Source organism: Tyto alba, unplaced genomic scaffold (genome assembly GCF_018691265.1).
Source record: "Tyto alba isolate M040663 unplaced genomic scaffold, T.alba_DEE_v4.0 Super-Scaffold_21, whole genome shotgun sequence".
Classification (NCBI taxonomy): Eukaryota; Metazoa; Chordata; class Aves; order Strigiformes; family Tytonidae; genus Tyto; species Tyto alba.
The window spans coordinates 13207562-13225362 of record NW_024881295.1 but is presented as its reverse complement, the minus strand read 5'-3'; the positions used below and the strand labels follow the sequence as shown (position 1 = coordinate 13225362).

Sequence of the window (17801 nt, the reverse complement as noted above, 5' to 3'; positions counted from 1 at the left end):
TCTATCTACATTATTACTGTTTAGTAACTAAACAGAAAGCTTTATATTTCCTGGGTCACCATTCTGATCTTTTCCATTCTCCCACCACCACTTTTTTTTTTTTTTTTTTTTTTAGTAAAACTACTTTTAAGTTCACTAGATTGCTAGAGGGACCAGAGAGGACTGGCTATGGACAGCTGGCAAAAACCTACTTGCTTTGATGCCATTCAGCAACATTCCTCTAACCAACCATTGAATCATCTCCACAAAGTGGTGGGTAGCAGCTGGGCTGGCTCTGAATGAATGGGCCTGTGGCAGACTTCATTGTCATGGTCAGTGATCTCTGTTCTTAACACTCCCTTAAGGCTGTCGGCAGACATCTGGAGTTAAAACAGCAGAGGCTGCACTGTATTGGCTGAACCAACTGGAGACGCTCCAGCACAGAATGAGTTTTGAATAATCCGACTTGGCTGGTCTCACAGGTCTGGTCCAATGGAGCAAACTGCTCTCTATGGTTTATTCATTCTGTCAATGCCGATTCTCTTATGTGCAGTTATCATCAAAGCCAGGAGTACTGCATGCCCAGCTCCAGTGAGTACTAAACACCCTACATGGGGTGGGATGTGAAATCTATTCCATGCATTCTCAAGTATTGTCTGTAACTTCTAAATTACTTGATGCAGGAAACAATGAATCAAACGGTATTAATACATTTGTATACTATGTTAATATATGTTCTTATAAAAATGCATGAAATTAAAACAAATCTGAATTTCATTTTTCCTCACAAAACCAACAGAAATGCAAAAAGGCAGTGCAAATGACAAGATATTTCTAAACCAGTGTTATAAAAACAACCAAATAAAACTTGAAAGTATGTTTAATAAAATTTTAAACTAAGCAGTGAATGATAGCAACATTGTAACTTTTATCTGATTAAATCAAAAGAAATTACCTGAATGTTTCACAAATTTTCGTGCTCGAATCTCTCCAATTGAATTATTTTCAAAGCACTTCTGATTAGCTAGGGAATGCTCAAAGCTCACAAACTTCTCAGATTTGGTATAAATCACAAGGTCTGACAATGCAATGGCAATTTTCATCTTCTTCATCTAATAATCACCATATAAAATAATGGAAGAAAAAAAATCACACCATCACATATTTCATCATTACTATTAACAATTATGAAGAAATTATCATTTTGAATGCATAAAGCATGGGAAAATGTGTCACAATTAATGAATATTTGAGCTTAAGATATGACTTTTGATAGTGGGAGTTGACCCAGTCAGACACAATTAAGGTTATTGTCTCTATGTTCATCACAGAAATTGTAGGGTGAATGGAGAGATGTTTCCAGTGTTTCCTAGCACAGTATTCTGTTGGACGGCTTTATCATTTTCCTACTTCTGAGTATGGTATGTAAATTAACATCATTTTTCATTGCTGTTAACATTACTCATTTAAAATATATGTCCAGCTTTATATTCTTAAATACATAAAGTACTAGAAAACATATACTGGTAGGAAATACTTAGAGGAAAAACAAAACAAAACAAAACAAAACAGGAGAATCTATACATCAACAGCACAAACTCAACTACAAAATGTAGAATAAGAGGAGAATATTTTACAATGTCAAGTAAATCAGTCATAGGTGTATTCCTCCAAGCAGTGCTCTGAAGTTAGGAAAATTCTGTTCTTCTTAAGATGGAAAGTTACCTGGCCAAATTCTTTGTTTAGTCTTGCTCCATTACTAAAGCAAGCAAAGGCAAAGGCTGCTGTACAGTGAAGCAACTGAAATTTTACTAGGATCTTTTCTCTTAAACTGAGGTACTACAAGACCTCTTCATTTTACTCAGCATGAACTTGTGAGCTAATCAGTGGTAGGAGTCAGCAAAGAGCTGATGGTGTTAATAGTGTTTACATTCCATTAAAGCTTTTGAAGGTAAATTCTCATCTGACAAAATAATGGGAATTGCCTGCTCATGGCTCTTAAACTAGACGAAGTTCAAGTGCATTAATTATTCTGAGGCTATTTTTCATGAGAAGGAATAGAAATGTACTGTCACAAAACTCCTGAATAATACAACTCTCTGGATGTTGAAGGCAGTGATACAGCCAAAGCAAACAGCATCACTGGGGTATCTTGGGTGTGAATTAAAATGTTCTCCCACCTTCCAGTAGAGCAATAGAGTATACTCCCACTCCAACAGAGTGGAACCCCAGAGAACATTTTCTCTTCTGCCCATGAAACATGACCAGACATCTGTTGTTGCTGCTGTTGGTCAGGATGTATTTGGCATATATTCTGTACAAATATATGTGACCCTATTATCTGAAAATTTGACCTTCCCTGTTCAATGAGGACTGCAACCTTCCTCCGGATGTTTCCTTCCTATCTCTCTATATCAAATGGAAAGAGAAAGAAGCAAAGATCTTGACCTTCAAATCACTTAGAGAGGAGACACAGAGGAAGAGACACTGACTCTCAACAAAAACAATGAGCTCTGAGGAGCATTGCCAGTTTACCTGCACTCAGAGAATCAGAGCATGATGTGCAAAAGTGACTGGATACTGGGTGCTACCTGCCTGCTTAAAGAACTTGAACAAAGCAGTTTGTACCCTGATGGAGCAGCAGATTTCCATGGCAGAGAATTACTACTTGGTTAAAAAAAAATAGTAAATTCAATCTGACTATCAAAAAGAAGATTACATCTGATTTTTACTCTATTTTAGAAATAATATTTAATGTTAAGTATCTACATCATAAATGTAAAAATACCTTTTCTGTTATAAGTGCTTAAAAATGGTTTAGTGCAACCAGAACTCTATACATAATTTCATGCATAAATCCAGAACAGAAGCAAATAGGGTAATGAGAACTCTTCAAAATCTACAAGATATACTGGTGGACTGCAGGAAGAAATAGCTAACTCTGTCCTTCATCATCGGAACTGCTGAGTGTTCTCCATGCATAGCTTCAGGAGAGCCTTGAGACCAGCAAAACAGTTGGGCAACTTTGTCTTAACTATGTTGTGGTATTGAGCACCTGGGATAAACAGAAGACTTGAAAATGAAAAATGCGGGTAGAATTTAGGATGGAAGCACAAGGATGGGCTGTTTTTTAGTTGGATACTAAATATGCTCCGGTTTGGACTGTCTTGTAAAAATCAAGAAAACTCTGAAAATTAAGATAAACCATATTATTTCAAAATATGTTGCTCTAGGTAATTTTAGAGCCCAGCTTTTAAATTTAATCTCTATTTTCAGATAATATTTTTTTTTTAAAAATGTGGCATATATCTATGTGTTTTCTAAATTCAATTGAGAAAAAAGTTACCTTTGGCTTTTTTCGAGGTGGGGGTGAAGATCTACGTTCATTTTTTCTCTTTATGGAATGACTCTTTGGGTAAAGAGGGGCTTTTTCATCAGTCTCATCATCATCTTCAGATATATTTTCAGAGTCAGAAATTTCTCCTGTCTCACCATGACTGTCAAGATTTCTCCTGAGCAAACCTTCCTCAATTGTTCCGACTTTTTTATTTTTTATCAGAATTTTGAATTTTAATGCCTGTAGAAAAGAGGTTAAAGAGTAGTAACTAGAATTATGTATGGATTAATTGTAAGTTTTCATATCTAAGTATTGTTTAACACACATTCAAAGCTGTTTATTAAGTATAATGAAGTGAGGTAACACAAGGAAGTGAAGATAGATATTGGTGAGGCAGAAATCATAAACAAGTAAAATAATCAGAATCTGGGGATCAAAGTATACAACAGAATCTGAATATCTAACTCCATGACAGGAAAAAGGGATCTCCACCACACAGAAACACAGATGCTGGAACTGTGAGTCAGATTAAGGTAGGAAGTTAAGTAAGTGTCAGGGGGGATGTGCAGGTAAAACATAGGAGGTATATTTTTCTACTATGCATGAATTAATTTTTATATATAGACTTATAGACATGTATCCAATATTAATTTGAAATATTTTCTTTAGCTATCATTGCAGCTGCTGGAAAGTTTTAACTCTGTTTGATTAGTGTATTTGCACACATCTGTCTAGCATACCAAATTAAAACTTTTATTGTGATGTCATTATACAGTGGATCCTCATGATGATATTACCTGGTCAGGAAATTAACAGAGTTTTGTAATTTGTTCCCTAAGCAGTTTCTCTATTTTTAAATAGGCATGTTTCAACTTCTATAGTATAGAATGTAGGAAAAAAAATAATTCAGTGTTATCATTTCTAATAAGAAGGCTTTCATCTATGCACCTGAATCCTATGAATACAAATTTCACTTAGATTTATGAAATAATATTCATAGTAAAATAGTTATTATGTAGCAGATATTCAAGAACAGGAACTGCCAGAGAGTAACAGGATTTACTTAGGTTCTTGAATAAAGTGATCCTCAAAAATATTGCTTAAGTTTCCTGTACGCTAGTGAAAAGGAAGGCTATACTGCTGAGAAGGTTACAGAAACGAGGAACAAATACTTGCACATTAAATAAAAGATAACTGAAATACTGCATTTTAAGGTATCCATTAAGTAAATACAAAAAGGATGGCTGATAGAAACGTGTATAAAACCAAAGCTTTAAAATAGAAACTAGAGCCAGAGGCAAAGAAATAGACATTCCATTTATTTACATTGCAATCTCCATTGCTGACAATCCCCTTATCACTTCAGATCTTGTATTAGTAGTTTGTCAGTGTGCCAGTGGAATGAGATATTCTATGCTCAATATCTATCAATGCCATGCTAGTGTAAGATTTGATTAGTCTCTCTGCACTGGTGATTCAGAATAAGGGTGCCCCTTAACATTTCCTTCATTTCTTATTGATGCACTCATTTTTTTTCTGTGATATTTTTAGAAGAGTTTTAACATGAGTAATGCTACTCATATTTTTAAAGAGTTTTGAATTTCCTGTTGCATGTTCATATTTCCCAATATTTAAAAACAATTCTATCCACTTTTGGTCTTGTATTTTGTTATTCATATGTAAGATTTAATTCTACAAATTAAAAAAGCACCCAAAACTGTATGCAAAGCAATGAAAACCTTTCTACGGGTATATTACTGCTTCATATATGTGAATATTTTTTAAGCAAAAAAATACCATAGTCTGTGTCATATAAAAATAAGCCATGATGTTTTAAGACAGATGTAGTTTCTAAAATTCTGTTTATGAACTGTTAGCAAAGATGTAAATATCCTGAGGTAGGACAAACTTTTTTTTCTATAAAGATAATATTTTAAAATCACAGATCTCTTCATAAACCATTACAAGAAATAGTCTAGCAAGAAGAAATTTTGTTATTTTTTGGCCAGAAGCAGTTTTCAATAATAGTTAACCCAAATAACTGAAAGTGAATCATGAATTGAAAAAAGACCATCGATTTTAAGTCTAAGCTTCAAAGAGATCTTAAAAAAAACTTGTAACAAATGTATAGTAACAAAATCAGTGACTGTATGAAATTTGAGTTCTTTAATTGGCAATCAGCAGTGCTAAACATGCAGCATCTTTTGTACAGATCTCTAAGTCTTTTAAGCATATAATGAGCTGAAAGTCTGAACATTGACTATAACTTCTCTTTTCTAGACTAAATTTAAAATGCAAAATATTAAAAAATATATGTTTACTATGGACTTACATATAAATAGTAAGCATACTAACAAAATTAAATATGTAAAACATAATAAATCTTTCCTAGAGCATAATGGAAATTCAAGGCTGGCATCAAGTAAAAACAATTGGAACAAATAATTAAGTGAACAAAACTTAGTTCTTGTACTAAATATGCATTTTGGTTAATGTAATGTACAACAGAAATCAGAATAGCTGTAATACAAGACTCCAAGACAAAATTACCAGCATTTTTGAATGGATCAGGCAAACCCACCTACTGAACACTGCAATTAATGTTAAAAGGGACAAAATTCAGTCCTCAGAGATGTAGGAGACAAACCCTATGTCCTGGTTTGATCTAGGATAGAGTTAATTTTTCATCTTAGTAGCTAGAATAATGTTGTGTTTTAGATTCAGTATGGGATTTGGTGTGAGAAGAATGTTGATAATGCACTGATGTCTGCAGCTGTTGCTGAGAGATCAAGGATTCTCCAACCCCTCATGTCCTCCCCATGTGCAGGTGTACTAGAAGCTGGGAGGGAGCACGGCCAGAGCACGGGACCCAAGCTGGCCAATGAAATATTCCATATCATATAACATCATGCTCAGTACATAAAGGAGGGTCAGCCAGGAAGGGGGAGGTTCTCTCTCACTTCCATGATTGCGGTTTGGGGTTTTGCCTTTTTTGGGATTGCTAGCTGGGAACGGCTGGGTATCAGTTGGCAGGTGGTTAGCAATCACATCGTGCATTATTCTATTATTCTATTGTTGTTGTTGTTGTAACTATTACTATTATTACTATTATTATTATTATTATTACAATTACTATTACTATTATTATTATTATTATTACTATTATTATTACTATTATTATTACTATTATTATATTGTTACTGTTTTATTTTATTTCAATTATTAAACTGTTTTTATCTCAACCTACAAGTCTCCCTTTCCTCTCCAATTCTCTCTCCCATTCCTCGGGCAGGGGAGGATGAGTGAGCAGCTGTGTGGTGTTTGACTGCTGGCCAGGTTCAATCCAAAACACTCAGGTTTTGGGTCATGAGTATTAAAAAGAGAAGAATATCTTCACCTATTTAAATTTATCATACTCTTCTCCTTCTCCTCTCCTGACTGGCTGTAGGTGCTTAGTAAGAGGAATATCTAATCCTGAAAATCTTGTTAACTAATAAGGTTAAGATCAACTTAAATTTTTACATAATTTTCTACTTCAAGAATTATATTACTGTCTTAAATACTGATATAGGGTAAATATGTGACACTTTCCATGAAGTCTAGCATGGGGGAAGATTTTGAGGCATTGACAAAATTTATCTTGAATGAAAATAACAGGACGCTACTGTTAAGTACAACTGTTAAAAAACCCCTAGCATTTTCCAGTGATTCAGGAGAATTACACTTAGTAACAGTGTGAATGGGTGTCTTTGTGGCAGAAATATAAATCAGTTATTGAGATATTTCAAATCAATACTACCAGTAATGTCTGAGATCTAGTTAAGTGGGTATTATTTATATCAGATGCACTTTTTTAGCTATCTCATAACAAGCTTTCATATCATACAGTTATTTAGTGAGAAGTCCCCTACACTGAAAATTTCAGTTCTGTGTTGTGCTCTTTAGTTGACACAAAATACATGAGAGAATCTTTCTAAATGTTCTTTTATTAAAAATACAAAAAATCAAAACATGCCTAAAGAGGGAAATTATAAGAGGTGACACTGGCAGGCTAATTTTCTGGATAAAGTGAAAACCTGAGAAAATCCTCAGTAAAACTGTATGTGTTATAAGAAACACAATCCTTAAAAACTACTTTTAGGATATTATTTCTCATTCATCTACCAGAAAAAGTCCCACTCAGGAACCAAACTTCAAAAATAGAGACGATCAATTTGCTAATGGCTTAGGGGCTTGACCTATTATAACTGTTGACAGTAAGGCTAAATCTCATTGAAAAAGAGGACCCTTAGCTGGCAATGTCTTGACCTGTTTTACCTGAGTACTCCATCAGACACAAGAGAAATACGAAAACACACATAGACTTTTCCAACCATGCAATTAAAACCACATCTGACAGTAGTCTTGGAGAAAGTTCTAGTGCAGATGATTTTGCATTTATTAGAAACTTTTAAGGCAGAAAATTAGGGTGTAACTGATCCACAAATATGTTTCAAATAACATTGTTAATCAACCTGTGGCTCATGGTTCAAGAATCTGCAACAACTCAGAGTCAGAGAGTAACAAGGGCCAGCAGCTGCACAAGGTGACAGGGGAGCTGAAGGTGACGGAAGGGCAGGTATGAGCCAATAAACTCACCAACTAGGGCAATAGCAAGACAAGTAGAGCAGGTCTGGTGATGGTAGTCAAGTTCAGGAAGCAGTCCAGTGACTGCCAGACGAGTCATGAGGCAGGTCCAAGGTCAAACCAGGAAGCCATATCATATAAGCACAAAACAGCAGAGTTTGTAAGGGACCCCTGGAGATCATCCGGTCCAACCCCCTTGTTCAAAGCAGGGTCAACAAGAGTTAGGGCTGTGGCCAGTCAGGTTTTGAGTATCTCCAAGATGGAGATGCTATAATCTCTCCAGGCACCTTGCTCCAGTGCCTGACCACCCTCACAGTAAAAATCCTTTTTCTCATGTTTAAGTGGAATTTCTTGTATTTCTGTTTGATCCCACTGCCTCTAACTATTTCACTGAGAAAAGTTTGGGCCCATCTTGTTTTCCTAATGAAGCCCAGGATAACGTTAGCCTTCTTGCTATCTCAAGGGTACATTGCTGATTCGCGGTCAGCTTGTCCACCAGGAACCCCAGGCTCTTTCCTGCAAAGCTGCTTTCCAGCCATCCATCTCCCAGGCTGTACTGGTGCGTGGGGCAATTCCTCCCCAGGTGCAGAGCTGTCAGCAAGGCAAGGCTAGGAACAGCAAGTTGCAAGGACAGGCACTACATACTTAAAGTGTTGCTCAGGCAAGGACAAAGGGCAAGAACTTAAACTAAAATGCAGCTCTCAAACCAATGTATGACCGTGCATAGGTGGAGGCCCCAAATGAGGGCTCTTGCTCACAATTTGTCTGTTTTCATGTAAGTCTGATCCAAGGCTAAACAACTGTGCTATATTAGAGATGACGTTGTACCAGGGTAACAAAACTTCTGGTGGGTGGGTTGGAAGGGAATCCAAAGGATGATTACAGAGAAAGATGAATACAAAGATGGTTACAGGTTGTTCAGGATGATTACTCTGGTGTATTCAGGGCCTTCGTACACAGATTCCCTAACACAGTTAAATTTTCCAAGAAGATACATTGCCAAAAGAAGGATCTAATTTTTATACACTAAATCATCAACCTAAGACCTATTCAGTTAATAATATAAAGTATGGCAGTGTTTTTTTTTTAATTACCTTATGAAATTGCCTTACAATATGGAGAAGTTATTAACAACAGGTAAGTGACTGTTGTATGTTCAATACATTTCTGCGGAAACCATGTTCCCTCAAAAGACTGTAGAGTACAATGCCAAGTAACAGTGTAGGAATCAGATGAGAGTTCTGTAAGTTCTCACTAGAACCTAGAGAATCCAGAAATTTCATAATAAACAATACTGATTTTCTTATTTTTGAGGTCATCACCAAGACATGTTACATTTTCAACATCTTTCTTCTCATGTTTGTAAAGAATAGATGCCATAGACAGATTGAAAGGAAAAATAGTGAACTGAAAATGTTTTTGACTTGCTAAAAAGGAAAGATATTTCTGATGCAAAGACTTGGTCAAGACATTTGCATACATGACTTGTAGGTCAAAAAAAATTGGAATGAATCTCATCACTGAAGCAACATAATTAGATATGTTAAAGCAGTCTTGATCTTGAATTTCTGAGTGAAAATCTTCATGTCCTACTTTTTCAATAACAAGAAAGTAAGACTATAAACCCCAGTAAAGATATGAGAGAGGAAATTTGGAGATGATTAGACTGAAAATTGAGTCATACAGCCACAGGTTAATCAGACTACTATTCTTTTGTCAGGCATTAGAGATAGTAAGAACTTATTTATCAGACATTATAGACAGTCAAGTGCAACCAAGTTTTGAAAGTTTCTCAGTGAGTCAGGTCTTTAGAAAGAAAGGAGGAAACTACAGTAACAATATGAATCTCTTAGACATACCCTTAGATGTTATATCTAGATGTCAAAGACTGTCCTACTTGATGCACCTGGACTGGTGCATTCTGGGAAAACAGTGACTGCATATGGAAAGCTCCTTTGCATATTGAGTAGATGCAGGTGAAGAAAAAGGTGAAAAAGGAGTCATGGCTATGGGGTTAGTGGGTCTTCCCCCTAACAGTAGAATTTAAAATTCCTAGAGAGCATAAATTTGTACTGGAGACCTTCTATGAATCTTTCTCTTTAGATATCATGGCTTTAATAACTCTGGGGAATCTTTGGCAATCATAGCCAGAAATGCTTCTGAAACGCCACAACATAATAATTGATCTTACAACTGTATGGTAAACATTAAAGATGACTTGTAAAATAACAGAAGTTGTCACTTCAATGTCAATTAACAATGCATCAGTATCTCTTTCCAGTTTTGTGATAGGAAACCTGTAAATAATGAAAAAATCCAAGTAGTTCATGTGTATATGCCAACAGTTTAAGGTAGTTTGATGTACTACAATGCAAAGGGACAAACCTTCATCAAAAGCATCAATGTGTTTACATTTTATGTGTGTGTTACATTTGAGGTTTACTCGTTTCTTTCAATAGCTGTGAAACCCATTAGAGAGAAATGATTCAGCAGGATAAGTAAAAATTGAACGTACTTCTAAGATTCTAGTATTTTCTAAATTCTTCTACAAATTGCTGCACAAGACATCACATTCTGCCACTTTATATCAGCATAATCTAGGAGTACTGGTGCAGTTGGCAGGGATCTCTGACACTAGTCAGTGATGTCAAATATAGTTTAATGTGGGAACTGACTCAAAAGACCCAATATTCCAGCAATTATTAAAAGCAGTTCATGAAGTCTCTATAGAAGCGCCAGAGTGGCGAAGACTGGAGGTTGTTAAAAAAAGCCTAGCAAAGATGTCAACAACACAGGTCATGAACAGAAAAGGTGACAACTAACTGATCAATAAATTGTTGTGACACAGACAATCAGAGGACTGGAGGGACAGAAATATGCCCATTGCATTTATAGGCATGTGAGGCACATGTGGCAGTAAAAATGTCTGTGCTGTGTCTCTAGGGATATTATTAGATTGGAATATTCTCTAACATGACATATTATAAAAAATGTCACTGTGGTTATTGCTAATTTCAGTGAAGACTGAAGGACTCTCTACACTTTCAGACCTTCCCAAGTTCCCTTCTAAGATCCAACCAGAAAGGAGGAGGGTGGAGCTCAGCTCAAGGTAGGTGAAGATGACAAGAGGTGATAAACAAGATTGTAGGGAAAATGGAGATAAAACACTGTAACTCTAATCCAAACAATTCATATATATATATATATACCCATATAGTAACGTGACTTGAAGTATATTGACCTTAATACTGAGCTACTTAAGTGTGACATTCATATTAATTTATAATCAAGATAAGTAAATAATTTACCATATAAGCAATTTACCACCTATTTTTATTTTGTTTTAATATGAGACAGTGTAGCCATCTGAAAAAAAGAAGCTACATCGGAGAAATTATAATTTTAAATTAATATTTAGAACAGACTATATCCAGTAAAACATGCTAAAGAAAAAGCTAATAATCTAGGTGAAAGGAATGTATGTTGGCCAAAGAACATGCTGAACTCTACAAAGAAACTTAAAACCTGTTAGTAGGCTAAATTAGAGCAGATAATGGTTTCTTTTAAAAAAATGTTACTTTTTGTTATATTTTGTATTTCTTTTATTTCAATATTCAATGAAAGATAGAGGTACATATATAAATACAGATCAGTTACATAAGAAAGTTTCAAAAGAGGAAACTGATTTCAAAGCTTCCCCTTTGTTGCATATGTATATGATATAGATACAGTTATTCTGAAAAAAAAAATATTATGAATAATGCACTCAAGGGAATTGGTGTACCTGCCTACATGAGTACTTTTACTAGCAAAATTCTTATCAGATGAGTTATCAGGCTATCAGCTGTACCAGCCTCTAAGCAAATGTATTTACTGTGCTTGAGCCATGCCAATGAACACCTACCATTCTGTTGAACCAATTTAATATCTGAGCAATTACAATGAACTTTAATCATCCTGACACTTACTATATTTTACTGGACTTGTTTTAGAAATCAGAAGACTGTCAAGTTTAAAGAACAATGTCTTTACTCTGTAGTGGTAAAACAGTTATGATACAATTTTTGTTCTGGGTTACATTTACCAGTTAAGCTCCTATACAGTCATACCAACTGCAATAGCTTCTTTCCTGTTCTTGCTAGTGCTCCATCTTGAAAAAAGTGGAACAGTATATGATATAGATGACAACTAAATTTTTTTTACACTAACTGAGAATACTTCTCATGAACAGCATTTTAAATTCATCATTTGTAGTTCTGTACCATCTCTTTTGCATCACAAGTAAAACAGGCTTAAGACTGAGTTCGGCATCTGGCTTACTCAAATGATAATGAATTTACCTAGGCCTTGAATATGCACAAGGTCTCAAGCTTTAAGGATGTGATGCCACTAAACTCCTTTTGAACATGGACCAAAAGTGGCTCTTCAAAAAGATGCTAGCTAAAAGACAAGCTTGCTGCTCTATTTGCAAGTTCTATAACTATATATTTCCATTGTAAAATGAAATGCTAATAATTTTTCTTATGTGCTCGATCAAAACAGCTAAGAAAAATGGAGATGATCCTAATCCTTGTTCAGTCTCAACATAACAATTTATAAAATTCAGACTTTTGTAATTCAGCTGAGGACAGTGCTACTATTTAGGAAACTCTTCAATCTTACATAGTTGTGGAATACATCTCACATTACTTTAAATGATTAAAAGTTCAGTAGAATGAATCTCACCTGAACAACATACATTTAAGTGAGAACTAAGCATGGAAACCTAGAAATGCATTTTCAGACAAAAATTCTACAGAGCTGACTTATGAAAACTCAAAGCTATGAAAATATGAAGTGTGAATTCACTATATCACATTAAACATATGGTAAGGGACATATCTCATAGAAAGTAATATTTTTAAGTATGTGATTCAGTGACTCCATAATTCACATGCAGTATACTGATTTTGGGTTTGCTACAGAGGAGATATGATCCTTAGACATCTATTATACTGAATGCAGCTATGGTTTGAGAAGATTTAAAACAAACCCTCATGTTTAATACATTTTGTTGCATTTTTTTAATTTACAGAACAGTTTTCAAAGCTGCAAAGTGATATTGGACAGTGCGGTATAAAAAATATAATGCTACAATCTAAAAAAAAATTGTTGACTCACTGAGAAATTTATTAAGACGCATTAAATATATTGATGACAACATTTCTATGAAAATATGACAGTACGGTAATACATTAGCACATCTTTTGGGCACTCCAAAAATGTTTTTTCCATGACTAATCCTTTACAAAAATACATATATTTGTGTGTTGTCTTTCCTTATGACAGTGTTTCGTTCCCACATTTTCATTTGCATTATTCTTTTTTCAGTTACTGAAAAAAAAAAGATATAAAATATACCTGATATATCACTGATAACAGTGACAAGCCTAAATAAATATTTCGTATGCATGCATGTATTTGTGTTACAAGAGATTAAAAGTAATCTTTTGTCCTTGAAAGAAAATTATGTGCAAATACTGGAACAATGGGAATTTAATTGTTTTAGTTTGCAATAAAATTTTCAACACCCATCTAATTGTCTTTTCTGACTTCATGTCCCAGGGGTCTCAAGCCACCAGCTGAGAAAAAAACACCTTGGGGAGAAACATACTGAGAAAGACAGAATGTTTTTACAGTTATATAACTTGATGAAATAGTTCTGTCAACATTGTTATTAACAAAAAATGTAGCTCCAAGTTTCCATTTCAATAACATGTTTAAATTTCAGGAAATTATTTCAGTCTAAGGAATAAAAAAAATAAATTTTCAGAAAACAGATACACAAACATGTTTTACATGGAGATTTTAAAAATTTTGATTCAAAGCATAATGTTTCTTAAAAATTTGTACTTTTTTTCCTATTTTAAAACTAAAACACTGGAAATCTCATTTCAGAGAAAAGAAGAGAAAACTAGAGTGGTTTGGAAGAGAGGAAGGAGAATTGTTCAGTTTAACCTCTAAATGTTGACTCTACAGGTCAACATAGACTTTGAAACTCTTCATTATAATGCAGTGTTTCAATAACTTTAAATATCCAAAATTCAGTTAATCAAGTGTTTGCATAGTTCTTAGATTCAAAGTTCAGATTCAGTAGTACTTCTGCAATCTTTGGTAAGTCATTCCCTGTGTTTAAACCAGCCCTCTTTAAAGGCAGATGCTCTTTTCTGTGTTTAGATTACCACATCTCCAACATAGGACTGCAGTAGATGAACCACACTATGATAACTTAATTCATGTTAAGTAATAGCTTACTTTGAAAAAATCCGAGTAATTTTCTGTGTTGCTACTCAGTTTTTAATATGCAGGTTTCTTCGGTGTTAGTAAGTATGGCTCAAAATAACAAAATACATTACTACAGCTGCTGTGTTTCCATGTAAAATAAATCGCAATCCACAAACTTAACTGTATTTGTATATAAGCTTAACTGTATTTGTATATAAAATAAAATGAAACTTCTAATACATCCAAAGCACTAGAAGTTGGATTGATGTGAACTGCAAGATCTAAGGTTTTGTAAAAATGTTAGTATGTTAGCTTTTAACAATTACATACTTCAGCATTGTACTGAAAACAGCTTTCCTTTAAACAAAAACTTCCATATCAATCCATATGATTAATTTTTGCTTTTTCTGTTTTCTTTATCTTGTCATGTGGTTTCTTTGTGTTGTTTAATTATTTTTTGTTACCACCTGAAATGCATTTCAGACACCAGGTGAGCAGTTTTATAAATTCTGTTTTAGAAGATTAAAAACAAAGCAAAATTAAAATTAAAACAGAATGAAAGAAAACCTTTTTTTTTTGTTGTTTCTTTTCCCTATCTTTCAAAGAGAAAAATGTAATGTTATTACCTCAGGAGAAGGTAGTTGAGTCACCACTGTACCACCAATTGTTGAATTAAGAAGTTTATCACCTAGAATACTTTCTAAATACTCTGCTATTACTTCCTGTTGCTTAGGGCTGCAGTGGTTCTCCAAAGACAGTACAACTGGATAGTCAGATGCCTGGAAATATAATTTAAAGCATTTTATTATTAATAAATAAAAAGAAGACTACCTGATTTCCTAAAATATCTTACAGAAGTCCCCTTGGTAATCTGTATGTTTCTTTATTTTCAAGACTTTCAGGATATACATCAGTTGTCTCAGGTTAAACACAATTAAAAAAAAAAAAAACACCACAATATTTACAGAAAAGAGAAAGCATAATTGAAGAAGAGAAAAAAAAAGGCATCCTCAGGAAGTTAAGGGGGGTTAAAACAAAACTAAACATATAGAGAGATGAAAATAAACTACTAAGGTAATCAAATGAAGGTCAGTTAAGGACACAATACTTCATTAGGGAAACCAGGTAATATCTGTGCTGATCTTTGAAAAGCACATATTGAAGTATATTTGTCCAATAATCCATAGAAAATAATTTATCAGTCATTTAATATACTGATTAATGTTGGATGTAAAGAAAGTAGAGAGAAAATAAGTGTTGGATCAGCCAAAAATTCCATTGATTCAGTTGCACAAGACAGAGTACAACCTAGAAGCAAAAAGCAGAATTTCCCAGAGAGTTAATGGCTCAGCGGATAGACAGAGCTTCTAAAGAATGATGCATTGGCTACTGTGTGTCTGAAACCGCAGCTCTCAACTAATGAAGTTATAAAGAAAAAATAAGAATTATAATGTCATCTGCCAAAAGTGGAGGATGGAATTAAACCTCCCAGACACACTAAAGCATAAGTAATTATTTAGGCTAATTTCACAGGAGACTTAAAGCATTCCAAATGCTAAAATCGTCAATGTTGACCATTTTGGTATTTTTCAAAATTAACAAAATCTTCATTTCTTCAGACCAAATATCCATTCTTTCTTTTGCACCTAAAGGTTGTATCACAACTGCTCTGATATCCTGTTAACTAAGTCATCCCAATATGGAATTATTACATTCGGTAGATTAATTTTTTTTTAAATAAAGACTGTTTTGTGAAGAATAATTTCAATAAGGGCAAATAAGGGAAAACAAAAAGAGAAAACAAAATTATTGCAATTTTCATGTACCTATAGGAAGAACTTGGAAGTTCTGACAAAATTGTAGACCTTTAAATTTACATGTGACATATTTCAGTGATAGCTCATTTAGTGGCTGACATCTATCTTAAAGAACAATGAAAAAACAATGATAAAGAAGGCAAAATTGGCTTTCATCTTAAATCATAGCTACCAGTTTACTGTAAGTATCACAGATTTAAAATATTTCTCTGTTTTATGAAGGAGAGTGCTTGTTTTGTGTACAGATTTTTCTCAAAACTGTTTATACAGTTTTTTTAAGAGAAGAGAGAATTGTTTTGTTTGAAAAAAGTAAAAATAGATTATAAAATTACCATTGACAAAGTAATCAGGGATTAAATGTCTTTTGATTTAATTTGTGACAGATTTTAATTGACTACATTTCAAATTGACAGTATCTTTAAAATTTTCTCAGAAATCATTGCCTTCACATGAACAAGCTATGCATATTTTTTTGATAATATCAAAACTTTTCTTGGGACTCTTTACACCTTATTCATCGCAGTACTTGAGCAAAACAGGTGAAACATGGGAAATTTAGTGAAAATTAGAGAATAGCTCATATAAGACATGTCCATTCAGACTGTGTAAAAAAATCTCATAAATTGACAGTGGCTACTAAAAAATGAAATCTTTGCTTGGCAGGACCTAAACTTTTAATTTCTAAGGGAAGCATCATTCTATGTTTACCCTGGTTTTTTTACTTTTCCCCTGGGCATTTGCTATTGACTACTAATAGAAGTACAACTTAGTCTGGCTAGACAACTGCTATGAACAATTACCTATTGTTGTGATTTTATCATCTTGTTGTAACTTGTGACATTTAAATTAAGTTTGTATTACACTTATGTACAACATGCTGTGTATTAAAAATCCCAGGAGAATTATATCTAATGGATTGTGAAGAATAGTGAAATAAACCCATACTTTTGTTTTCACTCTTTTAAAATTAGAGACTAATTAAATTTTATATAGAAATCAGAACAGAAAAAAATATAGCTTTTCTTAACTCTGAGAAGGTTATCAATATATATGTATTAAAATCCCTATAAATGTATGATCACAGGTGTATGTAATGCTGGCCAGGATACAAGAGTTATCTTAATAGTCATTCAGGACTTCATTTTAGCAGGAGTTTTGCCAGAAACATATACAAAAGACTGAGACAGTGCCAAAAGCTCTCCAGCTTTCACTGCTTTGTCAAAGATAGGCAGAAGGGACATTGCCCTAATGAGTCATATAACAAAAAGACAGCAGTAGATGGTAACATTTATCAGGGCTTGAATTCAAAATAAAAAGAGAGAAAATGGAAAACAGACTAAGTCTCAAACTCAGCTATAATCTAACATTTTTCTCTTTTCATAAATTTAAGCACAGGATATAAGACAGACTGATAGCACCAAATATATAAAGGTGTAAAGATTGGACTGATTCTGAAGTAGTTGTTTGCTTAATATTCAGTCCTTGCTTAAATGACCTCAGGTGAGAATTCCACCTAACAAGCTGAGTAAGATCTTCTGAATTCCTTGCACCAAGTTTGGTTTATAATCATTATCAGCAAAATATGTTTACTCTTCCTTAAATAAAATGAAAAAATATATTAAGAACAGATAGCACAGTCTTCCGTAATTTACTTCAGCAATGCCCACTGTCACAAGCACTGTCTCTGTTTCATATTTTTTTACCTTGGAGAATCTCTGACAACAATCATGTCCCTGGGCTTTGTTATACTGTCACTTTTTAACCAACATATAAATATA

General features: G+C 33.9%; 1 protein-coding gene across 1 annotated transcript in view; it reads right to left on the bottom strand.

The window, feature by feature from the left end:
- PLCZ1 (phospholipase C zeta 1) overlaps positions 1–17801 on the bottom strand; it is a 57406-nt gene that overhangs the window by 21818 nt on the left and 17787 nt on the right. Inside the window, exons 6-8 of the mRNA XM_032986411.2 lie at positions 14833–14985; positions 3326–3556; positions 935–1091 (exon numbers count right to left, since the gene is read on the bottom strand). Coding sequence (XP_032842302.1) covers positions 935–1091; positions 3326–3556; positions 14833–14985 — 541 coding nt within the window. The remainder of the gene's footprint in view (positions 1–934; positions 1092–3325; positions 3557–14832; positions 14986–17801) is intronic.